Source organism: Bubalus kerabau, chromosome 13 (genome assembly GCF_029407905.1).
Source record: "Bubalus kerabau isolate K-KA32 ecotype Philippines breed swamp buffalo chromosome 13, PCC_UOA_SB_1v2, whole genome shotgun sequence".
NCBI classification, from domain to species: Eukaryota; Metazoa; Chordata; class Mammalia; order Artiodactyla; family Bovidae; genus Bubalus; species Bubalus kerabau.
In genome coordinates this window covers 44,067,276-44,092,759 of record NC_073636.1, presented here as the reverse complement: position 1 = coordinate 44,092,759, position 25,484 = coordinate 44,067,276, and the positions used below count along the sequence as shown (strand labels likewise).

Genomic DNA, 25,484 nt, shown 5'->3' with positions numbered 1-25,484 from the left:
AAGGGATTACATTTTGAAACATGCTTATTAATATTAAACACTTTTAAACTGTGTGATTTGTATATGTGTGGGTGTTAATACTATAAGATAATTGTTTCAGTTGATGTTGGATCAAGATTGCGCTTCATAATCAGAAAAATGAAATGATTGTTATGTGGAAGTTTCCATGTAACACACAGTCAATAATTGTTAGCCCACCTCATCGTTATATGATATGTAAGGTTATACTGATTAAAAAAAAAAAAAAACATCAAACAAGTTAACTGACTTCAATCTTCTACCTCCAAAGGTATTGGTTTAATCACGCTCCTCCTCCTATAATGTATCTGCTGACACTGGACCGTGCAGCTGGCATGTTAACTTCCTGTTATTTATAACCTCTGAAGGCAGAAGAGAAAAATCAGAGTCTGCTTACTCAGAGGAGCAACAAACAATGGATCCCAAAAGCCAGAGGGTGAAGCTTAATGATGGCCACTTCATTCCTGTCCTGGGATTTGGAACCTATGCACCTGAGGAGGTAAGAGTAGAGGTTTGGGGTTGAGATATAATATAAATAGTAGTGGATGTGACATGAGTAGAAGGGGACTTGAGTTGTCAAGCACTGAGCTCCTGTGTGACCTTGGGAGGATCACATGGTTTCACTAACCAGGAGAGAACATCCAGTCTCCACTCTGTATCAGGGTCTGAGACTGTGCTCACCTGCAGATTACTCTGGATTCCCCTCCAGTTTCTGTCTCTTTCCCAGCTTATCAGAAGAGGTGAGGCTGTCAGGAACACTGACTGTCAGCTACTTTGCTTTGAGGGAGATTGCAATGGCCAGGTTTCTCTGTATATTTCATTAATTAAAGAACTCTTTCTTCTTTCCAAAAAGACATGACCCAGAGAAGTATTTGAGAAAAAATTTCCTGAAGATGAGGTGACTGAAAATTAATGGGAAGAATTGCTTTTCTACTGTGGGGTGCCTGCTCCATGCCAGGCAAGACACACTAGCTGTGTTTTGCCTTGTACTTCTGTTTCTGCTTAGAAACTTCTAATGGAAGTTTTAGCATCATTTGAAGGGATAAGCTACTGTCTTATATCCAACTTTGAATTCTTGGGAATTCAGTTTCTTTTTATTATAGTCTGCAATACTCAGGCATAAGAGGTGCTAGTGGACACATCTCTAGACCTGATGACAGAAAGTTTGCTGTCCATCTTGTCTTTAGAGTATGTAGTTATGACAAGGGACTGGTCCTGAAACTTTGAGTCTCACTTTTCTAATTTATAAAACAGAAGACAATATTCAGACACATTTTGCAGACAGAAGACAGGGCTTGTTTACTTGTAGTGCAAAGTGTGATGAGGAAAGGGAAGGGTCCAGGTTATTACTGAAGCTCATTTGTTCATTCCTTAATACATCCCACAAGGCAAGTGATCTTAAGGAAAACCAGGACTGAGACCCAACAGAGGAAAGTTAGACCAAGCATCTACTTCCTTGAAAATAAAAGATTCTGAATTATAGAAACATAAATGCAATATTAGTCAACCTCAAAAGGAAAGTTAATCTCACCATTTGCAACCATACAGATGAACCTGGAGAACATTAAATGAAATAAGCCAGGCATAGAGAACAAATATTTCATGATCTTTTTATAGGTGGAATCTAAAAAAATTGACTCAGAAGCAGAGAGCGTCAAATGTGTGAATTGTTTTATATCAAATTGTGTTTATGGAAATGATTATAGTAATTATAAGGCTATGATGATTGTAAAGCAACCACCATATTTCCTGTAAAATTAGAGGGACCGTGGTTTGATGATTATGCACTGAAAGTTTTATATGAATTTAATAGTTTAATTTCTTGACCTAAGAGATTCATTGGAGCTCTGGTTGTGGGAATAACTGCCTTGATTGCCATAATCGCATCAGTTACGGTTTCTGCTGTTGCCCCATCAAAAGAAGTGCATACTGCCTTGTTTGTCGATCATCTGTCCAAAAATGTCTCTGTAGCTCTTACTATGCAGGAAATTATAGATAAGAAAATAGAAAATAAGGTCAATTGCTTTAGAAGAAGCAATTCTGCATATGGGGCAAGAAATTACAAACTTAAAAATTAAATTGTCTCTAAGGTGCCATGCTGAATTTAAATGGATATGCGTTACCCCTCTACAAGTGAATGAGTCCATGCACTCTTGGGAATGCATTAGGAATCATATTTTAGGCATCTGGAATCATTCAGATTTTAGTATTGCTATTTCTAAGTTACATCAGGATATTCAGAATATGAAGCAGGTGGAGTTTGACTTTTCTTCTCAATGGCTTTCTAATTCCCTCTTTGAAAAAATGGAGGGGTATCTTTCCCATGGATCCTTTTCTACAATAATGATTAATGCAGCCATGTGCTTATGCCTGTTAGTTCTGATTTGTGTAATAGCCCCGTGCCTTTTCAGAATACTCAACCAAAGTGTTTCAGCTCTATCTACTGAGTTTCATACCTATGCTCTAAAAAATAAAAAAGGGGGAGATGTCGGGAGCCATGTTAGGCATTACTGATGAAATGGAGGCACGGCCCCAACCCCCTCTCTTTGTCCCGCAGGCACGGACCCAGGATGAAGGAGTTAGACCTCATGATTCTGACTTGTTTTTTCCTCTCCTCAGCTGAGTTGACTGAAAAGGAATATTAAAGTGCTTATTGTTCTTGAGAGGAGCATGAGAAGACACAAAGCCTTCTGCAGCTGTGCTCAGAGAATAATTCATAAAGTTAATCATTGACATTTGTTTAAGGACTTTTACAAAAGAGTGTTCCAGGATGAGCACATAGGCCGCAGCTTGAGGCCATGGGAGGGGTTCCTATCTGAAGCCTATTTGTGAGGTAAATGTTTATGGCAAAGGAGTTTACTGAATTTAGGGCTTAGAAATAAAATAGTTAGAAGTTAAAGATTTAAGGAATGTTGTAATGTAATGTTGGCATATTTTACTATAGCTTATAGAGGTTAGGAATTTTAGAGATACTATAGCTAGAAGCCTTTTTAAGAGATAGTGAGCTCAGGATGTTAGGGGCAAACAGGATTTAGAAAGATAAGAAATAAACTAAGGAATGTAGCATGAGTTACAATGTAATCACAAGTTAACTATAGGACACATAAGAGGAAGTAGATAATAGATGGTAAAGCTGATTCCCAGAGAATCGCTGAAGCAGGAACTCTGTTTAAAGGGCAACAATGATTTATGGAGATAATAAATCTGGGTGAGGGGGAACTGAAAATGTCAAACCTCTGACCTAATGCTTTTGTAAAAGTATAAAAGAAAATCTTAAACTTGAAATAAATGCACAGTCCAAGAAAAAAAAAAAAAGAAAAAGCAGAGAGCAGAGACATAGTGCTCAGAAACTGAGGACAAGGTTCTGAAGAATGGAAAGATGTTGATCAAAGCTACAGACCTTCAGTTATAAGATACATAAGGCCAGAGACCTGATGGAGAGCATGGTGACTATAGTTAATAATAATAAATCTTAAATGTTCTCACCACACACAAAAGTAACCTATGTGAGGTTATGGATCTTCTGGTAGCTTAATTGTGGTAATCATTTACAATGGATACTTATATGAGAACATCACTTTTTAAACCTGAATAGATAGTTTTAGATGTATTCTGTGTGGCTTCACCTGTATACTGAGGTCTCAAAAGCTTTCACCTGGTTTCTTGATGCTTTTCAAGTGAATTTAAGTGAAAGTCTCTCAGTTGTGTTTGACTCTTTGTGACCCCATGTACTGTAACAGTCTATGGAGTTCTCTAGCCCAGAATACTGGAGTGGGTAGCATTCCCCTTCTCCAGGAGATCTTCCCAACCCAGGGATCAAACCCAGGTCTCCCACATTGCAGGCGGATCTTTACCAGCTGAGCCACAAGGGAAGCCCTTTGATGCTTTTACCATGCCCTCGTACTTTAGTTGATTTTGCCCCAGACATCTCACAGTATAATTTGTATACATGATTACAACTTTGAGTCCTTTGGATTGTATCAGCAAATCACTGAACCTGGAGGCAGCTTGGGTCCTCTGATGCCTGTGATCAACCACTGGTCACCTGGAATTAAAGGGTTCCTGGGTGTCCATTTAATCACTGACCAGGAATATTCAGGGAAACTGTCATGGGTTTATCACCACACACTTGCAGAATGAACCAAATGCATGAAGAAAAGTTGGTTCTTGGGATGATCAGTCTCGTGCCTTAGCAATCTCTTAATCATGTGGATATTCAATTTCTACCTTTGTTACTCATGTAGGTTCCTAAGAGTGAAGCCCTGGAGGCCACCAAATTTGCTATAGAGGTTGGGTTCCGCCATGTGGACAGTGCTCATTTGTATCAAAATGAGGAGCAGGTTGGCCAGGCCATTCGAAGCAAGATTGCAGATGGCACTGTGAGGAGAGAAGACATATTCTACACTTCAAAGGTGCTGTGTGTGGTGTGTGTGTGCACATATATGTAAGTGATTGTGTGAAGGTGACAGGTAATAGGATCGGTAGTTAGGTGAATGTTGTCTATTGATACAGATTTTTTTGCACATATTTACATCTTAAATCTAGTATCCTCTTCTCTTCCCCCTCCCAAAAGAGAGAGTGATTATAACTATTTTATCATTGCTGTGTTCAAATTTTAATTTTAATTTAAAGTCACTTTACTTCTCTGAACCCAACAAAGCAGTGTGATTTAGTATGGGCTAATGAATCAAACCAATTCACTGGAATGGGTGAATTTAACTCAGATGACCATTATATCTACTACTGTGGGCAGGAATCCCTTAGAAGAAATGCAGTAGCCATCATGGTCAACAAAAGAGTCCGAAATGCAGTACTTGGATGCAATCTCAAAAACGACAGAATGATCTCTGTTCTTTTCCAAGGCAAACCATTCAGTATCACAGTAATCCAAGCCTATGCCCCAACCAGTAATGCTGGAGAAGCTGAAGTTGAACGGTTCCATGAAGACTTACAAGACCTTTTAGAACCAACACACACAAAAAGATGTCCTTTTCATTATAGGGGACTGGAATGCAAAAGTAGGAAGTCAAGAAACACCTGGGATAACAGGCTAACTTGGCCTTGGAATACAGAATAAAGCAGAGCAAAGGTTAATAGAGTTTTGCCAAGAGAACACACTGGTCATAGCAAACACCCACTTTCAACAACACAAGAAGAGACTCTACATATGGACATCACCAGATAGTCAACACCAAAATCATATTGATTATATTCTTTGCAGCCAAAGATGGAGAAGCTCTATACAGTCAGCAGAAACAAGATCTGGAGCTGACTATGGCTCAGATCATTAACTCCTTATTGCCAAATTCAGACTTAAATTGAAGAAAGTAGGGAAAACCAATAGACCATTCAGGTATGACCTAAATCAGATCCCATATGAATATACAGGGGAAGTGAGAAATAGATTTAAGAGACTAGATCTGATAGATAGAGTGCCTGATGAATTATGGACAGAGGTTCATGACATTGTACAGCAGACAGGGATCAAGACCATCCACATGGAAAAGAAATGCAAAAAAGCAAAATGGCTGTCTGAGGAGGCCTTACAAATAATAGCTGTGAAAAGAAGAGAAGCGAAAAGCAAAGGAGAAAAGGAAAGATATAAGCATCTGAATGCAGAGTTCCAAAAAATAGCAAGGAGAGATAAGAAAGTCTTGCTCAGTGATTAATGCAAAGAAATAGATGAAAACAACAGAATGGGAAGACTAGAGATCTCTTCAAGAAAATTAGAGATACTAAGGGAACATTTCATGCAAAGATGGGCTCGATAAAGGACAGAAATGGTATGGACCTAACAGAAGCAGAAGATATTAAGAAGAGGTGGCAAGAATACACAGAACTGTATAAAAAAGATCTTCATGACCAAGATAATCACAATAGTGTGATAACTCACCTAGAGCCAGACATCCTGGAAGGTGAAGTCAAGTGGGCCTTAGAAAGCATCACTACAAACAAAGTTAGTGGAGGGGATGGAATTCCAGTTGAGCTATTTCAAATCCTGAGATGATGCTGTGAAAGTGCTGCATTCAATATGCCAACAAATCTGGAAAACTCAGCAGTGGCCACAGGACTGGAAAAGGTCCGTTTTCATTCTGATCCCAAAGAAAGGCAATGCCAAAGAATGTTCAAACTACTGCAAAATTGCACTCATCTCACACGCTAGTAAAGGAATGCTCAAAATTCTCCAAGCCAGGCTTCAGCAATATGTGAACTGTGAACTTCTAGATGTTCAGCTGCTTTTAGAAAAGGCAGAGGAACCAGAGATCAAATTGCCAACATCTGCTGGATCCTGGAAAAAGAAAGACAGTTCCAGAAAAACATCTATTTCTGCTTTATTGACTATGCCAAAGCCCTTGACTGTGTGGATCACAATAAACTGTGGAAAGTTCTGAAAGAGATGGGAATACCAGACCACCTCACATGCCTCTTGAGAAAACTGTATGCAGGTCAGGAAGAAATAGTTAGAACTGGACATGGAACAACAGACTGGTTCCAAATAGGAAAAGGAGTTCGTCAAGGCTGTATATTGTCACCCTGCTTATTTAATTTCTATGCAGAGTACATCATGAGAAACGCTGGGCTGGAAGAAGCACAAGCTGGAATCAAGATTGCCAGCAGAAATATCAATAACCTCAGATATGCAGATGACACCACCCTATGGCAGAAAGTGAAGAGGAACTAAAAAGCCTTTTGATGAAAGTGAAAGAGGAGAGTGAGAAAGTGGGCTTAAAGCTCAACATTCAGAAAACTAAGATCATGGCATCTGGTCCCATCACTTCATGGCAAATAGATGGGGAAACAGTGGAAACAGTGTCAGACTTTATTTTGGGGGGCTCCGAAATCACTGCAGATGGTGATTGCAGCCATGAAATTAAAAGATTCTTACTCCTTGGAAGGAAAGTTATGACCAATCTAGATAGCATATTCAAAAGCAGAGACATTACTTTGCCAACAAAGGTCCGTCTAATCAAGGCTATGGTTTTTCCAGTGGTCAGGTATGGATGTGAGAGTTGGACTGTGAAGAAAGCTGAGCACCGAAGAATTGATGCTTTTGAACTGTGGTGTTGGAGAAGACTCTTGAGAGTCCCTTGGACTGCAAGGAGAGCCAACCAGTCCATTCTAAAGGAGATCAGTCCTGGGTGTTCTTTTGTTGTTGTTGTTGTTGTCTTTCATTGATTTAATTTAGACTAACTTTTTACTAGTTTTAACAGTGAATCTTAAAGTTACAATTGGTTTCATATCCTAGTGAATTTGAATTTTATGAAAACTATTACCACTAGAGTTATTTTAAGTTTTTTTTAATTTTTTAAAATATAAATGTATTTATTTCAATTGGAGGATAATTACTTTAAAATATTGTATTGGTTTTGCCATACATCGACATGAATCTGCCACGGTGTTCTTTGGAAGGACTGATGCTAAAGCTGAAACTCCAATCCTTTGGCCACCTCATGCAAAGAGTTGACTCATTGGAAAAGATTCTGATGCTGGGAGGGATTGGGGGCAGGAGGAGAAAGGGATGACAGAGGATGAGATGGCTGAATGGCATCACCTACTTGACAGACATTAGTTTGAGTGAACTCCGGGAGTTGGTGATGGACAGGGAGGCCTGGCGTGCTGCAGTTCATGGGGTCACAAAGAGTCGGACATGACTGAGCGACTGAACTGAACTGAACTGAATATATCAAACAGAAAGAAGTATGATTAGATTATAGTTTCCTTATCATCTGGGAGACTTTCTCAAATTTCTTCACATTCTGAATCTCACATCTCAGCTCTATCAGTAAGAGAGCATTAGGGCGTCACTTTGTATATTACAGAAGATCCATCCAAAGTGTGTAGAATTATGTTCTGCACATGTTAATATGTTCGAAGCACCTTCCCCTAGGTTCGGTTCAGTTCAGTTCAGTTCAGTCGCTCAGTCGTATCCAACTCTTTGTGACCCCATGAATTGCAGCACGCCAGGCCTCCCTGTCCATCACCAACTCCAGGAGTTCACTCAAACTCATGTGCATCAAGTCGGTGATGCCATCCAGCCATCTCATCCTCTGTCATCCCCTTCTTCTCCTGCCCCCAATCCCTCCCAGCGTCAGAGTCTTTCCAATGAGTCAATTCTTCGCATGAGGTGGCCAAAGTACTGGAGTTTCAGCTTTAGCATCATCCCTTCCAAAGAACACCCAGGACTGATCTCCTTTAGAATGGACTGGTTGGCTCTCCTTGCAGTCCAAGGGACTCTCAAGAGTCTTCTCCAACACCACAGTTCAAAAGCATCAATTCTTTGGTGCTCAGCTTTCTTCACAGTCCAACTCTCACATCCATACCTGACCACTGGAAAAACCATAGCCTTGACTAGACGGACCTTTGTTGGCAAAGTAATGTCTCTGCTTTTGAATATGCTATCTAGATTGGTCATAACTTTCCTTCCAGGGAGTAAGAATCTTTTAATTTCATGGCTGCAATCACCATCTGCAGTGATTTTGGAGCCCCCCAAAATAAAGTCTGACACTGTTTCCACTGTTTCCCCATCTATTTGCCATGAAGTGATGGGACCAGATGCCATGATCTTAGTTTTCTGAATGTTGAGCTTTAAGCCCACTTTCTCACTCTCCTCTTTCACTTTCATCAAAAGGCTTTTTAGTTCCTCTTCACTTTCTGCCATAGGGTGGTGTCATCTGCATATCTGAGGTTATTGATATTTCTGCTGGCAATCTTGATTCCAGCTTGTGCTTCTTCCAGCCCAGCGTTTCTCATGATGTACTCTGCATAGAAGTTAAATAAGCAGGGTGACAATATACAGCCTTGATGAACTCCTTTTCCTATTTGGAACCAGTCTGTTGTTCCATGTCCAGTTCTAACTATTTCTTCCTGACCTGCATACAGTTTTCTCAAGAGGCATGTGAGGTGGTCTGGTATTCCCATCTCTTTCAGAACTTTCCACGGTTTATTGTGATCCACACTGTCAAAGGCTTTGGCATAGTCAATAAAGCAGAAATAGATGTTTTTCTGGAACTGTCTTTCTTTTTCCATGATCCAGCAGAAGGTGGCAATTTAATCTCGGTTTCCTTGCCTTTTCTAAAAGCAGCTGAACATCTAGAAGTTCACAGTTCACATATTGCTGAAGCCTGGCTTGGAGAATTTTGAGCATTCCTTTACTAGCGTGTAAGATGAGTGCAATTTTGCAGTAGTTTGAACATTCTTTGGCATTGCCTTTCTTTGGGATTGGAAGGAAAACGGACCTTTTCCAGTCCTGTGGCCACTGCTGAGTTTTCCAGATTTGTTGGCATATTGAATGCAGCACTTTCACAGCATCATCTCAGGATTTGAAATAGCTCAACTGGAATTCCATCACCTCCACTAGCTTTGTTCGTAGTGATGCTTTCTAAGGCCCACTTGACTTCACATTCCAGGATGTCTGTCTCTAGGTGAGTTATCACACTATTGTGATTATCTTGATCGTGAAGATCTTTTTTATACAGTTCTTCTGTGTATTCTTGCCACCTTTTCTTACTATCTTCTGCTTTTGTTAGGTCCCCTAGATTATGTCATGCTAATTAATTCTGAGAAAATTGACTGTTTGATCAAATTAGACTGTTTGTCCTCTGACACTCTTTCAAACATAATTCAGATGATGGGCTTGGTAATTATTTGATAAGGTTATTTATATTTTGATTCATTTCATTCTTTTGTGAATAGTGGAGTGATGATAAATTCAAATAATGTAGTTAACATGGGTAGATTAGACTTAAAATTGAACTCCAGAAGAAAAGGGGCATTTTTTTTAGTGGTCATCCATTTCTAACAAATAGAAAATGTCTAATTATTGAGTGAAATGAGTCAGACAAAATTAGCTACAGCGTTCATTTCATCCAACTTCCTTTTTTTAACCTCTGCAGCTTTGGTGCAATTCCCTTCAACCAGAGTTGGTCCGACCAGCCTTGGAAAAGTCATTGCAAAATCTTCAACTGGACTATGTCGATCTCTATATTATTCATTCTCCAGTGTCTCTGAAGGTTAGCAATCTGCTTTTGCATTCAATCATATGTATTTTTTTTTTCTCTTGCCTCAGAGTGCTTATAAACTTGAATGGATGGTTGACTTAAGATTTTCTTAGTAGGTTGAAGAGATGATTACACTAGAGTAGAATCCCCCAAATAATCATGTCTGATTATCTTTTTACTGAGCTTCCTTGAATCCTTAATTCTGTTACATGCCTCCCAGAGAAAGGCATTCAAGAATAATCTCATATGCTTTGCTCAACAACTTGAGAAAATATAAATGGGCATTTTTAGCACACAGCCCTGATTATGACTTCTGAATCTCTTGGGGATTTTATGAACACAGTTTGGTACAGAGTGGTGAGCAATGACACTGCCTCACACTTGCACAGTCTGAGTTGTTCCCCCTTTCACTCTTTCAAGAGGAGCAGATTTGGTGGTGCTCTCTCTGGGTGGGTCTAAACCTCCCAACCTTTAGAGGGACTTGAGAAACATTGCCTACACTGTTGCCTGACTTCACAATGAGGATTACAGAATGCACTTAGCCATTAAGAACTGCACATGTACACCCATGGCAGATTCATGTCAATGTATGGCAAAACCAATACAATTGTAAAGTAAAATAAATAAATAAATAAATAAAACTGAGATTAAAAAAAAAAAAAAAAAGAACCACAACGGGAATTTCCTGGCAGTCCAGTGGTTAGCATTCCATGCTTTCACTGCTGAGGCAAGTTAGGTTGAGGGAAGGATGAACTCCTTCCTGTTCTGGGAACTAAGATCCAGCAAGCTGTAGCCAAAAACAAAACAACAGCAACAACAAAACAAATGTATTACGTAGAACTCTTGATTTTAAGTTACAGATATCTACTCAAGCCATCCTATGCAGAAGAGTCTATTTGACTATGTATATCCCAGCCATGGATAGATTTAAGGATTTGCAATACTCTTCAGCAATGTAACCCTTTTTTTTAAATCCCTTATCCTGTCATTACTCTTTATTTTTACTGAACATGAACATTTGCTTTATTTTTATTGAACATGTTCCATTGGTGGCAAATATAGCCTTGGGGAAACTCAAGGTTCATACTCATGAAATTTAAGAGCATGTCTGGATCTTCAACATTCCGTATCCATCTAAACAGAGTCTTGCTGGTTCATGTGCCTGTCCTAGCACATCAGATGCTCAGAGGGAAAAGAAAGTCTGATTATCTAGCCCAGGTCAAGTTTGCAATCTTTAAGCTGGAAATAAAGCCATGTAACTTACTGCCATTCCCAGCACAAGAGAGGCATTTTGCAAGAGTAAAGTATAAGGGGCAGAAAAAAAAATTCACATAAGTCACTGATAGTCCCCATTACAATGTATGAAAAGTATATTCATTAAAACATTTATTAGGTGTAAGAGATTAGTGGGCGCCTGCCTCCTGAAGACATTGCTCATAACTCCATTTGCAAATCACTTTTCTAATATTGGTATCTAGAATATTGCTTTATCTATCTCATAGAGGTTTAGTGCCTGGTCTAGACATGCCCGGCAGCCTAGCTAAATGTGGAGAAATCATTTGGTAACAGCTCTACAATGATTGCTTCTATTCCAGCCAGGGAATAAATTTGTTCCAAAAGATGAAAGTGGAAAACTGATATTTGACTCGGTGGATCTCTGTCAAACGTGGGAGGTGAGTCTGGGGAGAAGCAAGCCCAGAGGAGGAGCCAGGAGAGGGGGAATTTCTTTCATTTCTTCCACCTGTGAGAATGGGCTGTGGCCCATCAAACTCAGCAGTTCATGAACCTAAGGGCTGGGATGCTGGGGTTGTGGGGAGGAATCATTGCTGAAATGTTCACAGAGAAGAACAGTGGAGGAGAATATGGGACAGTGAAGACAGACATCTATTTCTTTCCTTGTGATATGTCTTCTCTGGGATTTTTCTAACGAGGAGATGGTGATTCTTCTTGTGTCATGACCCTCTTCTCCTTTTTTCTTTCTTAAAATCAATGTCAATTTTTGACATGAGACACTTTTTACAGATTTTTTCCAACATTTATTCTTGATCTATCACTCATTCCAAGTGACTGTTCACCACCCCTCCCTCCCAGGCCCTGGAGAAGTGTAAGGACGCAGGGCTGACCAAGTCCATTGGGGTGTCCAACTTCAACCACAAGCAGCTGGAGAAGATCCTGAACAAGCCGGGGCTCAAGTACAAGCCCGTCTGCAACCAGGTGAGCAGCTCAGCTCCTCTGCCTCCTGCTCTTCAGAACCTCCTTCTTGCCCTGGAGCCTGATGTCTGTCTGTCCTCCCCTCCTGTTAATCCGACGTTTGGGGACAGAAGGTTCCAGAGAGCAGAGCCTCTGTCTGGATGGTGTGAATAGAATCCATAACAGTATCTTTGATAAAATCTGGGTGGAAAATATGGGGAAGACTTACCACTAAGTTGTGGTAGGAATTGAGGGAAGGTTATGGGGGTGAAGGAGCTTAGACCAGTCCCCCAGAACTTAGAGGAAGGAGGCCTTTCCCTGAGCTGAAAGGGTAATCACTAATCAGATGTGAAAGTTCCTCAGAGGGAACTGTGTACAAGAAGGAAGACCATGAAAACACAGAATGAGAAGTAAATAACAAAGGGAAATATCAGCTGAGATAGGTGTTAGGTGTTTGTGTGGGGTCTAGATGCCTGAATCCTTAGTCTTGGTGTCTCTACATTCATTGGTCTTCATCATGGAGCATAGTACAGAAAAGTTTGCTGGAGACAATGAAGGTCTGTCAAGTCAGATGGATTAAGTTAAAGGCTTATGGTGATACTAACTGTAGATATTCACTCAGGAACATTTACTTAGCTTAGAGCACATCTGATCATTTACTCAGTCTTGGGCTGGTTCTCCCATCAATGTCCATCATAAAATTAACTGGTTAAGCACACTTGTCTATATCTGTTTCTGCACTCTTACATTTTTGGTTCTATTTTTACTTTATTGTGGTGAGAAAACTTAACATGAGATCTAATCTCATAAAAAATGTTTAAGTATTCAGTACAATACAGTGTTGTTTACTATACAGACAGTGTCGTTCAGCAGATCTAGAATGTATTCATCTTGTATAATTGAGACTTCACACCCATGATTAGCAAATCTGGATTCCTTCTTCCTCCCATCCCCTGGTGACCATCTCTCCACTGTTTAATTCTAAGTTTGACCGATCTACATATATAACTGAGATGTGATATATATGTAATGTAATCTTTATCCTGGTGAAATGGTCTTATTTCAAATGTATCATAATGTCTTTAATGTACAACTTGAAGTCAAGGATAAAGAATCCCCTATAGCAGAATTCTTTGCAAGCCAAGTGTAGCTTACATAATTCAAGAAATATACATATATCAATTATATATATGTTTTTCAATTTTAGAAATTAAAATATTAATGTGATTCTAACATCAATTTTGCCTATATTTGTTTATTATGAAAAATTTCAGATATTAGAAGAGTTAAGATTACAACAGGGAATATACATATATTTAATTTTATGTATTTATTATGTATTATATATTTAATAAATAAAGATCTATAACACTTTGTTGACCTGTATCTTATGTGGTTCCCATGTCACATTGAGCCACGTTTCTCAAGGTCTTTTCACCGAGAATGACCACTAAAGCATTCTGTTACCAGAATATCTAGACAAGCTTTTGACAGATACACTGTATTTATCGTTGTTTTGTGACATTAATTAGTATGCATGTGCATGTGCTCAGTCGTGTCCGACTCTTTGCAACCCTGTGAACTGTAGCCCGCCAGGCTCCTCTGTCCATGGCATTCTCCAGACAAGAATACTGGAGTGGATTGCCATGCCCTCCTCCAGGGCATCTTCCTGACCCAGGGATCAAACCTGCATCTCTCACATTGGCAGGAGGGTTCTTTACAACTAGCACCACCTGGGAAGCCTCCACACTTATTCCTACAAGACAGGGTAAGACTTAACTCCTTGTCACTAATTGTCAGTTTCTGAGAAAGGATTTATTGTAATAATCATCATCCCTGGAGGAAAATATGTTTGTTCTTTCCACCTCTCTCATCACTAGGGCTTCAGAGATTTTTATTTACCCTGTGTGCTATACTCGTTTTCACTCGTGATTCCTTCTGATGCTCAAGTCTACCCAAAGGTCACCAGTGGGCTCCCCATCAAAGTGGTTCTTTTGTCCTTAAGTCATTTGTCCATAAGTCTTTGTGCAATTTCTTGCTGTCTGGCACAGTTTGATGTCCGTGATTCTGACAGCTCTTTTCCTGTCCCTGCTCTGGAATTAGGCAAGTGTCCTGGTGGTGTCCAGTGGTGTTCGGCAACCAAGATCTGGTTCCTAGAGTTGCTTCTTCTCAAGAATGTCATTATTTTTGTTTTTATCTTTTCAGGAGACAGCAATAAAATTTCTTTTTTAAAAAAAATATCATGACTTAAGGTTGATGTTTTAAGTTATAATTTGATGTGATGCAGTTTTTTCTTTAGCATTTTTAAGCTTTTAATCTTTGTAATATTAATATTGTCTTTTCATATAAACTGACACTCTTCTATCTTCCATTCTATAGGTGGAATGTCACCCTTACCTCAACCAGAGCAAACTGTTAGAGTTCTGCAAGTCACATGATATAGTCCTAGTTGCTTATGCTGCTCTGGGAGCCCAACTATTGTCAGAATGGTATGAACATTCCTGAAGACAACAAAGAGATTCTCTAAAACTCAATTTTTGAAGAAATATTTTAATCTTAATGTAACAGTGCTCTGGAGATAACCCTCATTTGGCAGGGGAAGAGAAGAGAGATGGGAGAAACCCTTCTCTTTTGTCTTCCCATCCATCACCCAGCCAATTTTTACATTTCATGTATCTTGTTGTAAAATGTTAAAATGCAAGTCTGCAATAAATTTATATATAATTCCATAGTTGAGAACTAAGACATAAACTTAAGTCATGATTTACTTATTTATTAACTAATGAATACATTACTAATGAATACTAAACTTTTCAAGCTTCCCTTACCTTATGTCTAAAATCAGGATAATATTAAGTACCTCCCAGGTCTATGATGATCAAAAAATAACAAGTTGAATTATTTTAGTAAACATTTATTTATAGGAGTATTGCATGATGAAAACAACAATGAAATGAATAGTTCTCATCTTTGGACTATTCGATTCAACGCTTGAGAACAGTGAAAATTTAAAAATTTCCTGGTCTTCTCCATCTCATTTTCTTTTCATGCCCTCGTATTTACTTTAGAGTTGTGATTATAAAAGAAAAACAACCACTGAGAAGTAAAAACAGAAAAATTTTTTTACAAGATTGGCAGTACTCACAAGCATGCATCAAATGCCTGGGAGAGCTTTGTAAGCGCAGACTGCCAGGTGCCACAGTTGAGTTTCTGATTCAGTTTGTCTGCAGTTAAGCCATGGAGTTTGCATTTCTAGGAAGATCCCAGGTGATGCTGATGCTTCTGGCCCATAGACCACGCTTTGAGAAGCATTGGTCTAGAGTGAACCTACTTGGTGTGTTTGAGAAGCCTCCTTCGAAACTGAGTACTTAGTCTCAGCTCCTCAGCATTTCTGAATTTCCTTCCAGGGTGAACTCAAACAACCCCGTTCTCTTGGAGGACACGGTTCTTTGTGCCATTGCCAAAAAGCACAAGCAAACCCCAGCTCTGGTTGCCCTTCGCTACCAGATACAACGTGGAGTTGTGGTTCTGGCCAAGAGTTTCAACAAGAAGAGGATCAAAGAGAACATGCAGGTGATGATGAGTGGGGCTGTGGGCAGAGGGCTCCTAAGGAATATCCTTCACGAGGGTCATTCTTTGTCTGTATCTCAAGACTTTCCTTGAGTCAATATAAGTCACCTATTCTTCCCCATGCATGAATGTGTTGTGTGTTCCTGGTGATTTTCTCCTCCTGATGTGGCAATGGGAGAGGTGGCATGGCTGGAGAGGGTTCAGGTTGGACAGAAAACAGAGATTTTTGTTTCAGCATTACATTAGCCATTTATTCTGTCACCTTGTGCAAATGACATCTCATTTTCTTTGTTCTCAATTGACAAAATTGTGTTATGTGATTCCCATAGATCATCTAGGCTGCTCTGACAAACACCACAGATTGCGTGGCATAGAAACAATTGAAATTTGTAGTCTCACCTCTGGAGGTGGACATCCGAGATCAGGGTGCCCATGTGGTCAGGTGAGGGCCCTCCTCCAGGTCACAGGCTTCTCCTTGTATCTTAACTTGGTAGAGGGGGCAACAGAGCTCTCCTAAGTCTCTTATATGAATATGACATTGTTTAAATCTCATTCATGAGAGGTCCACCATCATAACCTAATTAATCACTCTTCAAGGGCCCATCTCTAACACCATCACAGTGGGGTGAGGTTTCCAACAGGTAAATTTGGGGGACACACAAGTTATAGCAGTGATCCTGAACCTCTAAATTATCATGATTTTATTTTACATTTCCCTGAATAGTAATGTAGCTTCATTTTTATACATTTAATCTCTGTGAGTTTTTGCTGTTGCAAAGTTCCCATGCAAGACTGTGCCCATTTTTGCTTAGTTGTCTTTTGATTTGCGTGTAGGAGACCATTATTGTACTCTTAGCCATAGCTGTACAGGAAACTCTCCCCAGTTTCAGGGTTTAATGCAGAGATCAGTTATGCTTCTCTTGATTCTGTAGTTTGACGATCAGCCTGCACTCAGCTCAGCTGTTGTCCTCTTGGCTGGGCTCTCGTGTATTTGCAGTTCAGTGCAGAGCAGCTCCAGTACTCTTGCCTGGAAAATTCCATGGATTTTCCCATGGAGGAACCTGGTAGGCTGCAGTCCATGGGGTCGCTAAGAGTCGGACACGACTGAGTAACTTCACTTTCACTTTTCACTTTCATGCATTGGAGAAGGAAATGGCAACCCACTCCAGTGTTTTTACCTGGAGAATCCCAGGGACGGGGGAGCTTGGTGGGCTGCCATCTCTGGGGTCGCACAGAGTCGGACACGACTAAAGTGACTTAGCAGCAGCAGCAGAGCAGCTCGGTAGTTCTGCTTTAGCAGGTGGATGTGGCTCTTGTCAGAGAAGCCTGCACACTTTTCCATCTAGTTTTTCATATATGTTTGGCTAGACTGTGGTCAACTAACCTGGTCTTCATCTCAGCACAGTGCTATGATCCCCAGTCAGTGAGCGGGGAAAAATCTTCTTCATGTCTGTACTCAGAACTAACTCATCACTTCTGGGAAATATCACAGTCCAATGCCAATATCACTGTCCAAGGCAGGTTACAGCTCAGGTCAAGTCAAGGGGAAGGGAAATTGTCCCCTGAAAAACTGTTTCCATTTAAATTTGATTCTGTAATATAGCTGAAACTGATTTTCTTTTTTAAAAAAATATAAATTTATTTGTTTTAATTGGAGGCTAATTACTTTACAATATTGTATTGGTTTTGCCATACATCAACATGAATCCACCACAGGTGTACACATGTTTCCCAACCTGAACCCTCTTCCCACCTCCCTCTCCATACCATCCCTCTGATTTTCTAATAAGACATGAAAAGGGATATATATATATATATATTTAAATGGAAATCTAAAGGTCCATATTTTTCTACAGATTTTCATTGTCAACTCTGTCACATATCAAGTGTCCATAAGTACATTTGTGACCTCTCTTCTATTTAATGATTCAGTTTTCTGTACTGTCGTATTATAGTGGAAAATAAGTCTTCTTTTTCAGAATGATACATTCTCCTTCCTTAAAGAGATATTTGCTACATTTCACTAGCTGTTCCTTGATGTAAATTTAGTGTCACTTTCCCAACTCCCACAAAAGAATACATGTTTAAGTCTTAGGTTCATGTTGCATTGAAACACTAGAATGCTTTGGAGAAAACTGATTTCTTTACAAAATTGAGATTTCCATGCTATGATTATGAGATGAATTTCTTATTGTTTAGGTGTGCTTTAATATTTTAAGCACATTTCATAACTTTTTTCCTTAAAGGCTTTATGTAATCCTTTTGAGTTAGATTTACTCGTAGATAATGAATAAGTTTGATATGGGATTATTGGATAGGTTTTCAGAAGGAGGGGTCCTCCTTACAATTCTTATTAAGTTCAAAGTTATATTTAAGGGGTGTTGGGAAGAAGAAAAACAGCTTAATGCATGGTGAAATGCAGGTATTTTGTCTGAATTGTCCAACTGCCCCTTTGTTTTTGAAAGAAGATATTTGTTTTTTAAATTTCTGCCTCAAATAATTCACTTAGAAAGATAAGGGACTGATGCGCTATAATCTGTTTAAGGTGGACAGAAAAGAAGGTGTAGGAAAGAGAGGTGAGAACTCAGCAGAGGGCCCCAGGCTTGTTTACCTGGAAGCTGAGGACAGACACGGCTTCTCTGTCCCCTCTTCTTGTCTCCATCCAGCTGAAAGTCCTTCAGTCCCCAGGGGGAAGCCAGCTCCTTGGAGGAGAGGTTAACGTGATTCTTCCTTCCTTCCAGGTGTTTGACTTTGAACTGACTCCAGAAGACATGAAAGCAATCGATGGCCTCAATCGTAATATAAGATACTATGATTTTCAACAGTAAGTGACTTGTATATATTACACACACACTGGTTTCTCTAGCATAGAGCTCAGCAGAGGAATAAACTTTCTTAAAACTCAGTTTTAGGGAGGATGTCCTGATTTCCAGCATAGGAGTAAACTAGGGGCTTCCTGCCGACCTCAGACCAGAAGTTTCCTCCAGGGCTCCATTTATCACTAACAGAAATGTAATCGGGGCCCGGAACAACCCATAAGTAAGATCCCCAGATTTGACATTGTGGTGAATTCACTACTTTGTGTCTGTAATCCCTGTGCCTGGTGTACCTCCTCTCAGGGCTGACAGACCTAGTAGACACAGAGAGCACAGTGCCTGCAGCCCACTGTTCTTTCAGGGACCTACACGAATATTTCACCTTTAAATCCTTTTAGAATCAGGAGGAAATGATGAATAAGGACTGTGTAATAAAGAATCCATCTTGGATTACATTCATGTTTATCCTAATGTATGTGTATGGTCAGTTATGTCTGACTCCTGGCGGCCCAGGAACTCTAGCCCTCCAGGCTCCTCTGTCCATGGGATTTCCCAGCAACAATACTGGAGTGGGTTGCCATTTTCTTATCTAGGGGATAAGATCTTCCCAACTCGGGGATCAAACCAACATTTTCAGCATCTCCTGTATTGGCAAGTGGATTCTTTTAACAGTGAGCCACCTGGGAGTCCCCGTGTTTATCCTAACACAATTGTAAATGTATTGCTGATGTTTTTTGGAGGAGGGGCCTACGAAGGCCAACAGGCATTATTGCTGAGTAGTCACAGTGGGCCTGCTTCCACCCCCTCCTCCTACTGTCGGATGGTTTTTCTCCCTAATGGGCATTTCTTGTACTCAGACACCATCCATTTCATCCAAATCCATCCCTTTCCCCCCTGTTACAGCACATTTCCTCATTCTTGTAATGTCACCAAATGAATTGCAACTAGATCATGAGCTTAACTGACGCTCCAGAGAGTGACTGCTGTGTCCTTAGCAGGACACATCCTGGCAAGATCATCTGGCTCTCTAGTTTCTTGAGTCCAGACTTAATCTAGTGCTGCCTTTGTCCAGCAGATGTCCATCCCCTGGGGAGCCCCTACCTCCTTGATTTTGACTTAGTCACAAACCTAGGACTCCAGCTACCTAATTACTGCAGGAGGATGTCAGGACTTAAGAGAAACAGGGCTAATCAAACAAAGAGGTATTGGAAAACAGTTTAGAGAGAAGCAAATACAAATTAGTGATAAAATGAATATTTAGTTTCAAATGAAAGATCTCAAAACTCTTCTCATTTGTAAAGAAGATATTTATATATACATATGCATGTGTTTATAAGTATACCATGATTCTAAGAAAAGACATAATGATAAATGAAAGTTACTTGTCCTCAAAAGCTTATAAGTGTGTTCTGTGTTCTCCTTCATTATGCTATGAATTCCTAGACATACTCATCCTTGTGGGTTTATGTCAACAGCACAACTCTTGGCACATGGAATTGCTCTGAATGCACTCTTTAATGAATTGAATTGAAAAGGACCAAGTTAGAAAGAAAAATCAGGCCATAAGAAAAGATAACAGCAGTAATACTAATGAAAAAATAATGTGTTGTCATATAAACTAAGAAAATCACAATTTATAGGTATGATTATTTAGGTGTATGTGGTATTTCTTCAGCTTAATAGTAATTCCTCAATGGCGGCATCCTGTATTTTAGGTATGCTCAACATTTTTTCATTGAATGTTTATATGAAAAAGAGCAAGATATTCCTTAACTGTGATTATTCTCATCACTTAGGGCCGAAAGTTCCACCTGTGTCTGAAATGACCTCCACAGTCAGCCCTAGGTCTTGTGCTCCCATATAAATTGTATGCAATTATATATTGTATAAGTCACTGTGGAGTAACTGTTACACATGAATGTTGGGATTGGACATGCAGGTGCAGTGTGCACAAGAAGCAGACACCTGGTGTGTGCTTGTTGGGGGAGAAGGAGGGACATGTTTTGTAGATTTTGAGTTTGAACCCATTCTGACTGCATCCACAGAGTAATGCTCACTATGACAACAAGACAGATTTAATAAATCAATCCTCCTCCTTCTCTTTCAGGGGTATTGGTCACCCTGAGTATCCATTTTCTGAAGAATATTGACTGGATGAGCTGTCCACCATGCCTTCTACCTGAATGTCTTGCTTCTAGGGCTGTGAAGAGCATTTCTATACTTGGTGGAGGTGTTTAAAAGAAGTGCCTGAACTTTTGAAAGCTTGTTTTTCTTTAAAAACTCTTTATGAAATAACCAAGATTTCAAATATGTGTACTAGTTTTTCCTAACAAAATAATTTGAAAAATAAAAGGGAAAAGATAGAAAATAAAGATAACCTGATTAACCCATTTAATAAATTTGGTGCATTTTCCTTTGTTGAAAATGAATCAGTAAATCTAAGAAAGAAATTGAAAATTTTATTCAAGCTAAATTTGAGAACTATAACCCAGAAAACTCTGATGTCTGTTCTGTCTTCTAGAAGTCAAGGCAATGGGGATGTAAGTTTTGGAGACAGAGGGCTCTACATGAAAAGACATATTATTGACAGCGTACATAATACACATATAAGTGTCATTGTGTTGAGTCATGTGACCCCTTATAAGATCAAGAAGAAATTTGTCTTTTAAGGAGCTGTCTTACTGATGCTGGGAGAACGTGGCTCTTTATGGTTGAGCAGGTCCTCACATTGATGGAAGAGGTCCAGTACCTGTATAATGCAGACACACAGCCCACAGTGAGCAGAGAGGGGTGCAAAGAAGAATTTTTCATATTTAAATTTCTGCCATAAAACATAAATTTTATTTCATACCTTCATGACTCCCTTATACAAAAGTGTGTGTCTGTTTATAATTTGAAATTATTTTCAATATGCAGGTTGTATACTTATTTTTTACTTAGCATAAGTTTTTTTGTAAGCTATCGAGTGTTATTTGATGGTTGCCAAGGGTCAAGGGGTTGGGAGAGGGTTGGATTGGGAGGCTACGGTTAGCAAGTGCAAGCTAGTATACATGGAATGGATTAACAACAAAGTCCTACTGTATAGCACAGGGAATGATATTTATCTGTGGTAAACCATAATGGAAAAGAATATGAAAAAGAATGTATAGATGTGTATAACTGAGTCACTTTTGTGTACATTCACAGTTGAAACAACATTGTAATTCAACCATACTTCAATAGAAAATAAACTAAAAACTTACAGTATTATATTTAGCTTCTTATAATGCTTCTCAGGTTGCTCAGTGGTAAAGAATCCGCCTGTCAATGAAGGAGACACAGGTTTGATCTCTGGATAGGGAAGAGTCCCTGAAGAAGGAAATGGCAATTCAGTCCAGTATTTTCACCTGGGAAATCCCAGGGACAGAAGATCATGATGGGCTACAGTCCGTGGGGTGGAAAAAAGTTGAACAGGATTTAGTGACTGAGTATGCACACATGTTATAAAGCAGTGCATCTTTTCAATTTATTTAATTTTTAAAAACTGTTAGTTCTCTATTTAAAACATTTTTATTGAGGTTTACAATGTTGTGTTAATTTCTGCTGTACAGCAAAATGATTCATATATATATATACACACACACATATATATATACACATTCTTTTTTATGCTGAATACTTTGATTAGTTATTATATGTTTAGCCATTCATTCATTGATTTATTTGGGCCAAGTTTATTGAATATTTTTAGTAAGACTTTTATCAATAAAATGGACAACAAATTAAATTATTGAGTCGATAGTCTAGTGGAGGGTGAGACTATGAATGAAATCAGGAGTATTTAGCTGTTAGAAATTAGTAAGTGCCTGTTGAGATAATTCTGCACATTCTCTCACTTTTCTGTAAATCTATCAGGAAGAGGCACTAACTACCCTTCATCCCATACAACTTTTCATCTGTAAAACAAAGCCTTGCCCTGCAGAAACATGTAGGGCGTGTTTGCTGCCACGTAATGTAAAGAAAACACCTCCCTCCTGAGAAAGGGAGGGATGCTGAGTGCCTACAGTCATTGATCCAGGATCCCTAGACTCAAGGTTTCTCTCCTGTCATTCAACTCACTAAATATTCAGGGACCTTCATTTTAACTTTAGAAATGGGGACCCAGGAACTAGCACAACACACCATATATATGCACACCTAATTATCACATTATAAAACCTCAGTTCAGTTCAGTCATGTTAACTCTTTGTGACCCCGTGGACTGCAGCACGCCAGGCTTCCTTGTCCATCACCAACTGCCAGAGCCTGCTCAAACTCATATCCATTGAGTCAGTGATGCCATCCAACCATCTCATCCTCTGTTGTCACCTTCTCCTCCTGCCTTCAATCTTTCCCAGCATCAGGGTCTTTTCCAAGGAGTCAGTTCTTCGCATCAGGTAGCCAAAGTACTGGAACTTCACCTTCAGCATCAGTCCTTCCAATGAATATTCAGGACTGATTTTCTTAGGATTGACTAGTTTGGTCTCCTGGCAGTCCAAGGGGCTCTCAAGAGTCTTCTCCAACACCGGAATTCAAAAGCATCAGTTCTTTGGCTCTCAGCCTTCTTTATGGTCCAACTTTCACATCCATACATGACTACTGGAAAAACCATAGCTTTGACTAGGCAGACCTTTGTTGGCTTTGACTACATGGACCTTTGTTAGGGGTTGTAAGCACTAAGCCTATACAATGTTATATGTCAATTATGTCTCAACAGAGCTGGAAAATGACATTCCTATTTTGGCTACAGCATTTGTTGTGGGTGATAAAGAGTCCACCTTCTACAAGCATCCATGAAACCAAGGCAAGGTGATTTTTAGGCTTGCAGGTCAGGTTGAAATCTTAGATTCTTCATAACTCTTAACTGTGAAAGGAAGAAAAAGAAAGCAGGGAGGAGAACAGGCCATGCTGGGAGTTGGGGGTTGGGCACTATTATAAGATGATTAGAAAAGATTTCACTGAGCAAACATGAAGGCAAACAGTGAGCTCTGTGGACAAGTGGGACACAGAACAGAAAACCTAAGTCCAGGAAGAGTCCCCTGTCACAATTAAGGGACAGCAATTCAGCTGCCTCTGGAGGTAATGCATTCCTGTTATGGAAGTAACACATTTGTGTGGGGACTCAGCCAATTTTGAGATAAGTGTTCTTGACTTGGGCTTTCTTTCATGCTCTGCTTCAGAACTCAAACAGCTATCAAAGTTATCAATTTTCCATTGACAACCCCCTGCACTTTGCACCTAGTCAGGAGTTTCAGAACCTGAGGAAATTGCTAAGTCATCTTTAAGCCCATTTCTGTAATGGACTCTAAGGATTTGATGATAGTACTGAGTGATATGAGTAATAAGTGAAGCAAAAAAGCATCAGCTTGCTTCTTCACTCATCCTGAGGCCACATTTGAGGTAGCTTTTATTCTTCAGTCTGGACCCACTCCATGACACATTAATGAGGGTAGTGGATTTTACTAAAAATTCCAGGGTTACTAATTTCATCAAGCATCATAATTAAAACCTCATAAATATCTTGGTTCTTTTCCCGCAAATTCCTCCCAGGACAACAGTGGCTACTCTCCTCTCTACATCCTCCCTCCCTTTCCCATCCCTTGTTCCTTGCAGCTCCCAGCTTCTCCCCCACCTTCCAAAGCAATGCCATTCTGACCATTGGCCAGCACTTCCCCACTCACAAGCCTCTGTCAAGTTCAAGTGTAATCTAGTTTTGTTTGTGCAGAACACGAAATATCCCACTCACACCACAAATGCCTCATTAAACAAGAGACCACTTTCTAGAGACAAATACCATTGGCTCTATCATTTTATTTTTCTAAAAATCATGGCAGTGTGCTGTTTGACGAGCAGATATTTGCTTTTCTCTCTATACTGGCAAGTCTCTTCTAGGGATTGAGTGAGGACAAATAGAAGTCTAGGGTATATGTTCTTCTGGTCAGAAGTTTTCATCTGGAGGGGGTCTGCTTCCTGTAAAAACAATTTAGGAATGTGTGTCAGGCCTTTATCTGTATCTATCAGGAAACTGTGAGTTCCCTGATTCTGTAGTGTGGAAGAATTATAGTCTAAATTGTTACCAGTTCACTAGTCCTATAGCTATTCTTTGCTTCTACATCTTCATATTTCCCAATCATTGACTCTTGAAGCAGCATTTTACTTCAAAGGACAAGGACACAGAAGCTCAAACATGGCTTCAGAGCTAGGATCAGGGCACCCCCTAATCTTGGTTCTTTATCTAGAATTCAGTATATTCTTCAGCTACCTTTTCTGAGAAAGATCAATTTCAAAAGAGCCCAGATAAAATCAATTCCAAGAAAAACAAAGAACTCTGTTTTCTTCTTACTCATCTGAATTTGTGGGTGGAAATCATGAACACTATAGTGAGAAGACTTTTCTAGTTACCAGATCAAGAACGATAGATGTACTTACTTCAGGACATGAAGACTTTGTTCTTGTTGAAGATGGATTAGATGAATACCTAGTAGATGTAGAAATGCACGTTACCTGAGAAGAGCTCCTTGAACGCTTGTTTGAGAATCTGAGCATTTCTTATACATTATTATCAACTCCTTCCATAATAATGATGTTTACTGATGTAACACTTTATTCCTGTTGTGATCTGATCACACTTAGTCTGTGACTGTGACTAGTCTTCAAGTTAACTCAAATTCTGAGATCCATTAAGTGTAAGAATACAAAGATAAAGACTATCAGGTGGTGGTTCTGAGATGTGAAGGGGAGGGAACAGAAGCAGGAACCGGGGTATGTGACCAAAGCACCTAGGCCACTGTCACCTGGAGCTTACCATCATCCTGTCCCCACAGTTACTTTGGTTTGGGATGCACTGCATAGAAAACTGGAGTCAAAAAGAAAC

General features: G+C 39.6%; 1 protein-coding gene across 1 annotated transcript; it reads left to right on the top strand.

The window, feature by feature from the left end:
- The first annotated feature begins 399 nt into the window (after positions 1-399).
- On the top strand, positions 400-20,977 carry LOC129624962 (prostaglandin F synthase 1). Its single transcript, XM_055543149.1, has 9 exons — positions 400-517; positions 4,263-4,430; positions 9,912-10,028; positions 11,612-11,689; positions 12,108-12,230; positions 14,586-14,695; positions 15,614-15,779; positions 18,518-18,600; positions 20,700-20,977. The coding sequence occupies exons 1-9, from the start codon at positions 434-436 to the stop codon at positions 20,740-20,742; spliced, it is 972 nt and encodes a 323-aa protein (XP_055399124.1). The 5' UTR covers positions 400-433; the 3' UTR covers positions 20,743-20,977.
- The last annotated feature ends 4,507 nt before the right edge of the window (positions 20,978-25,484 follow it).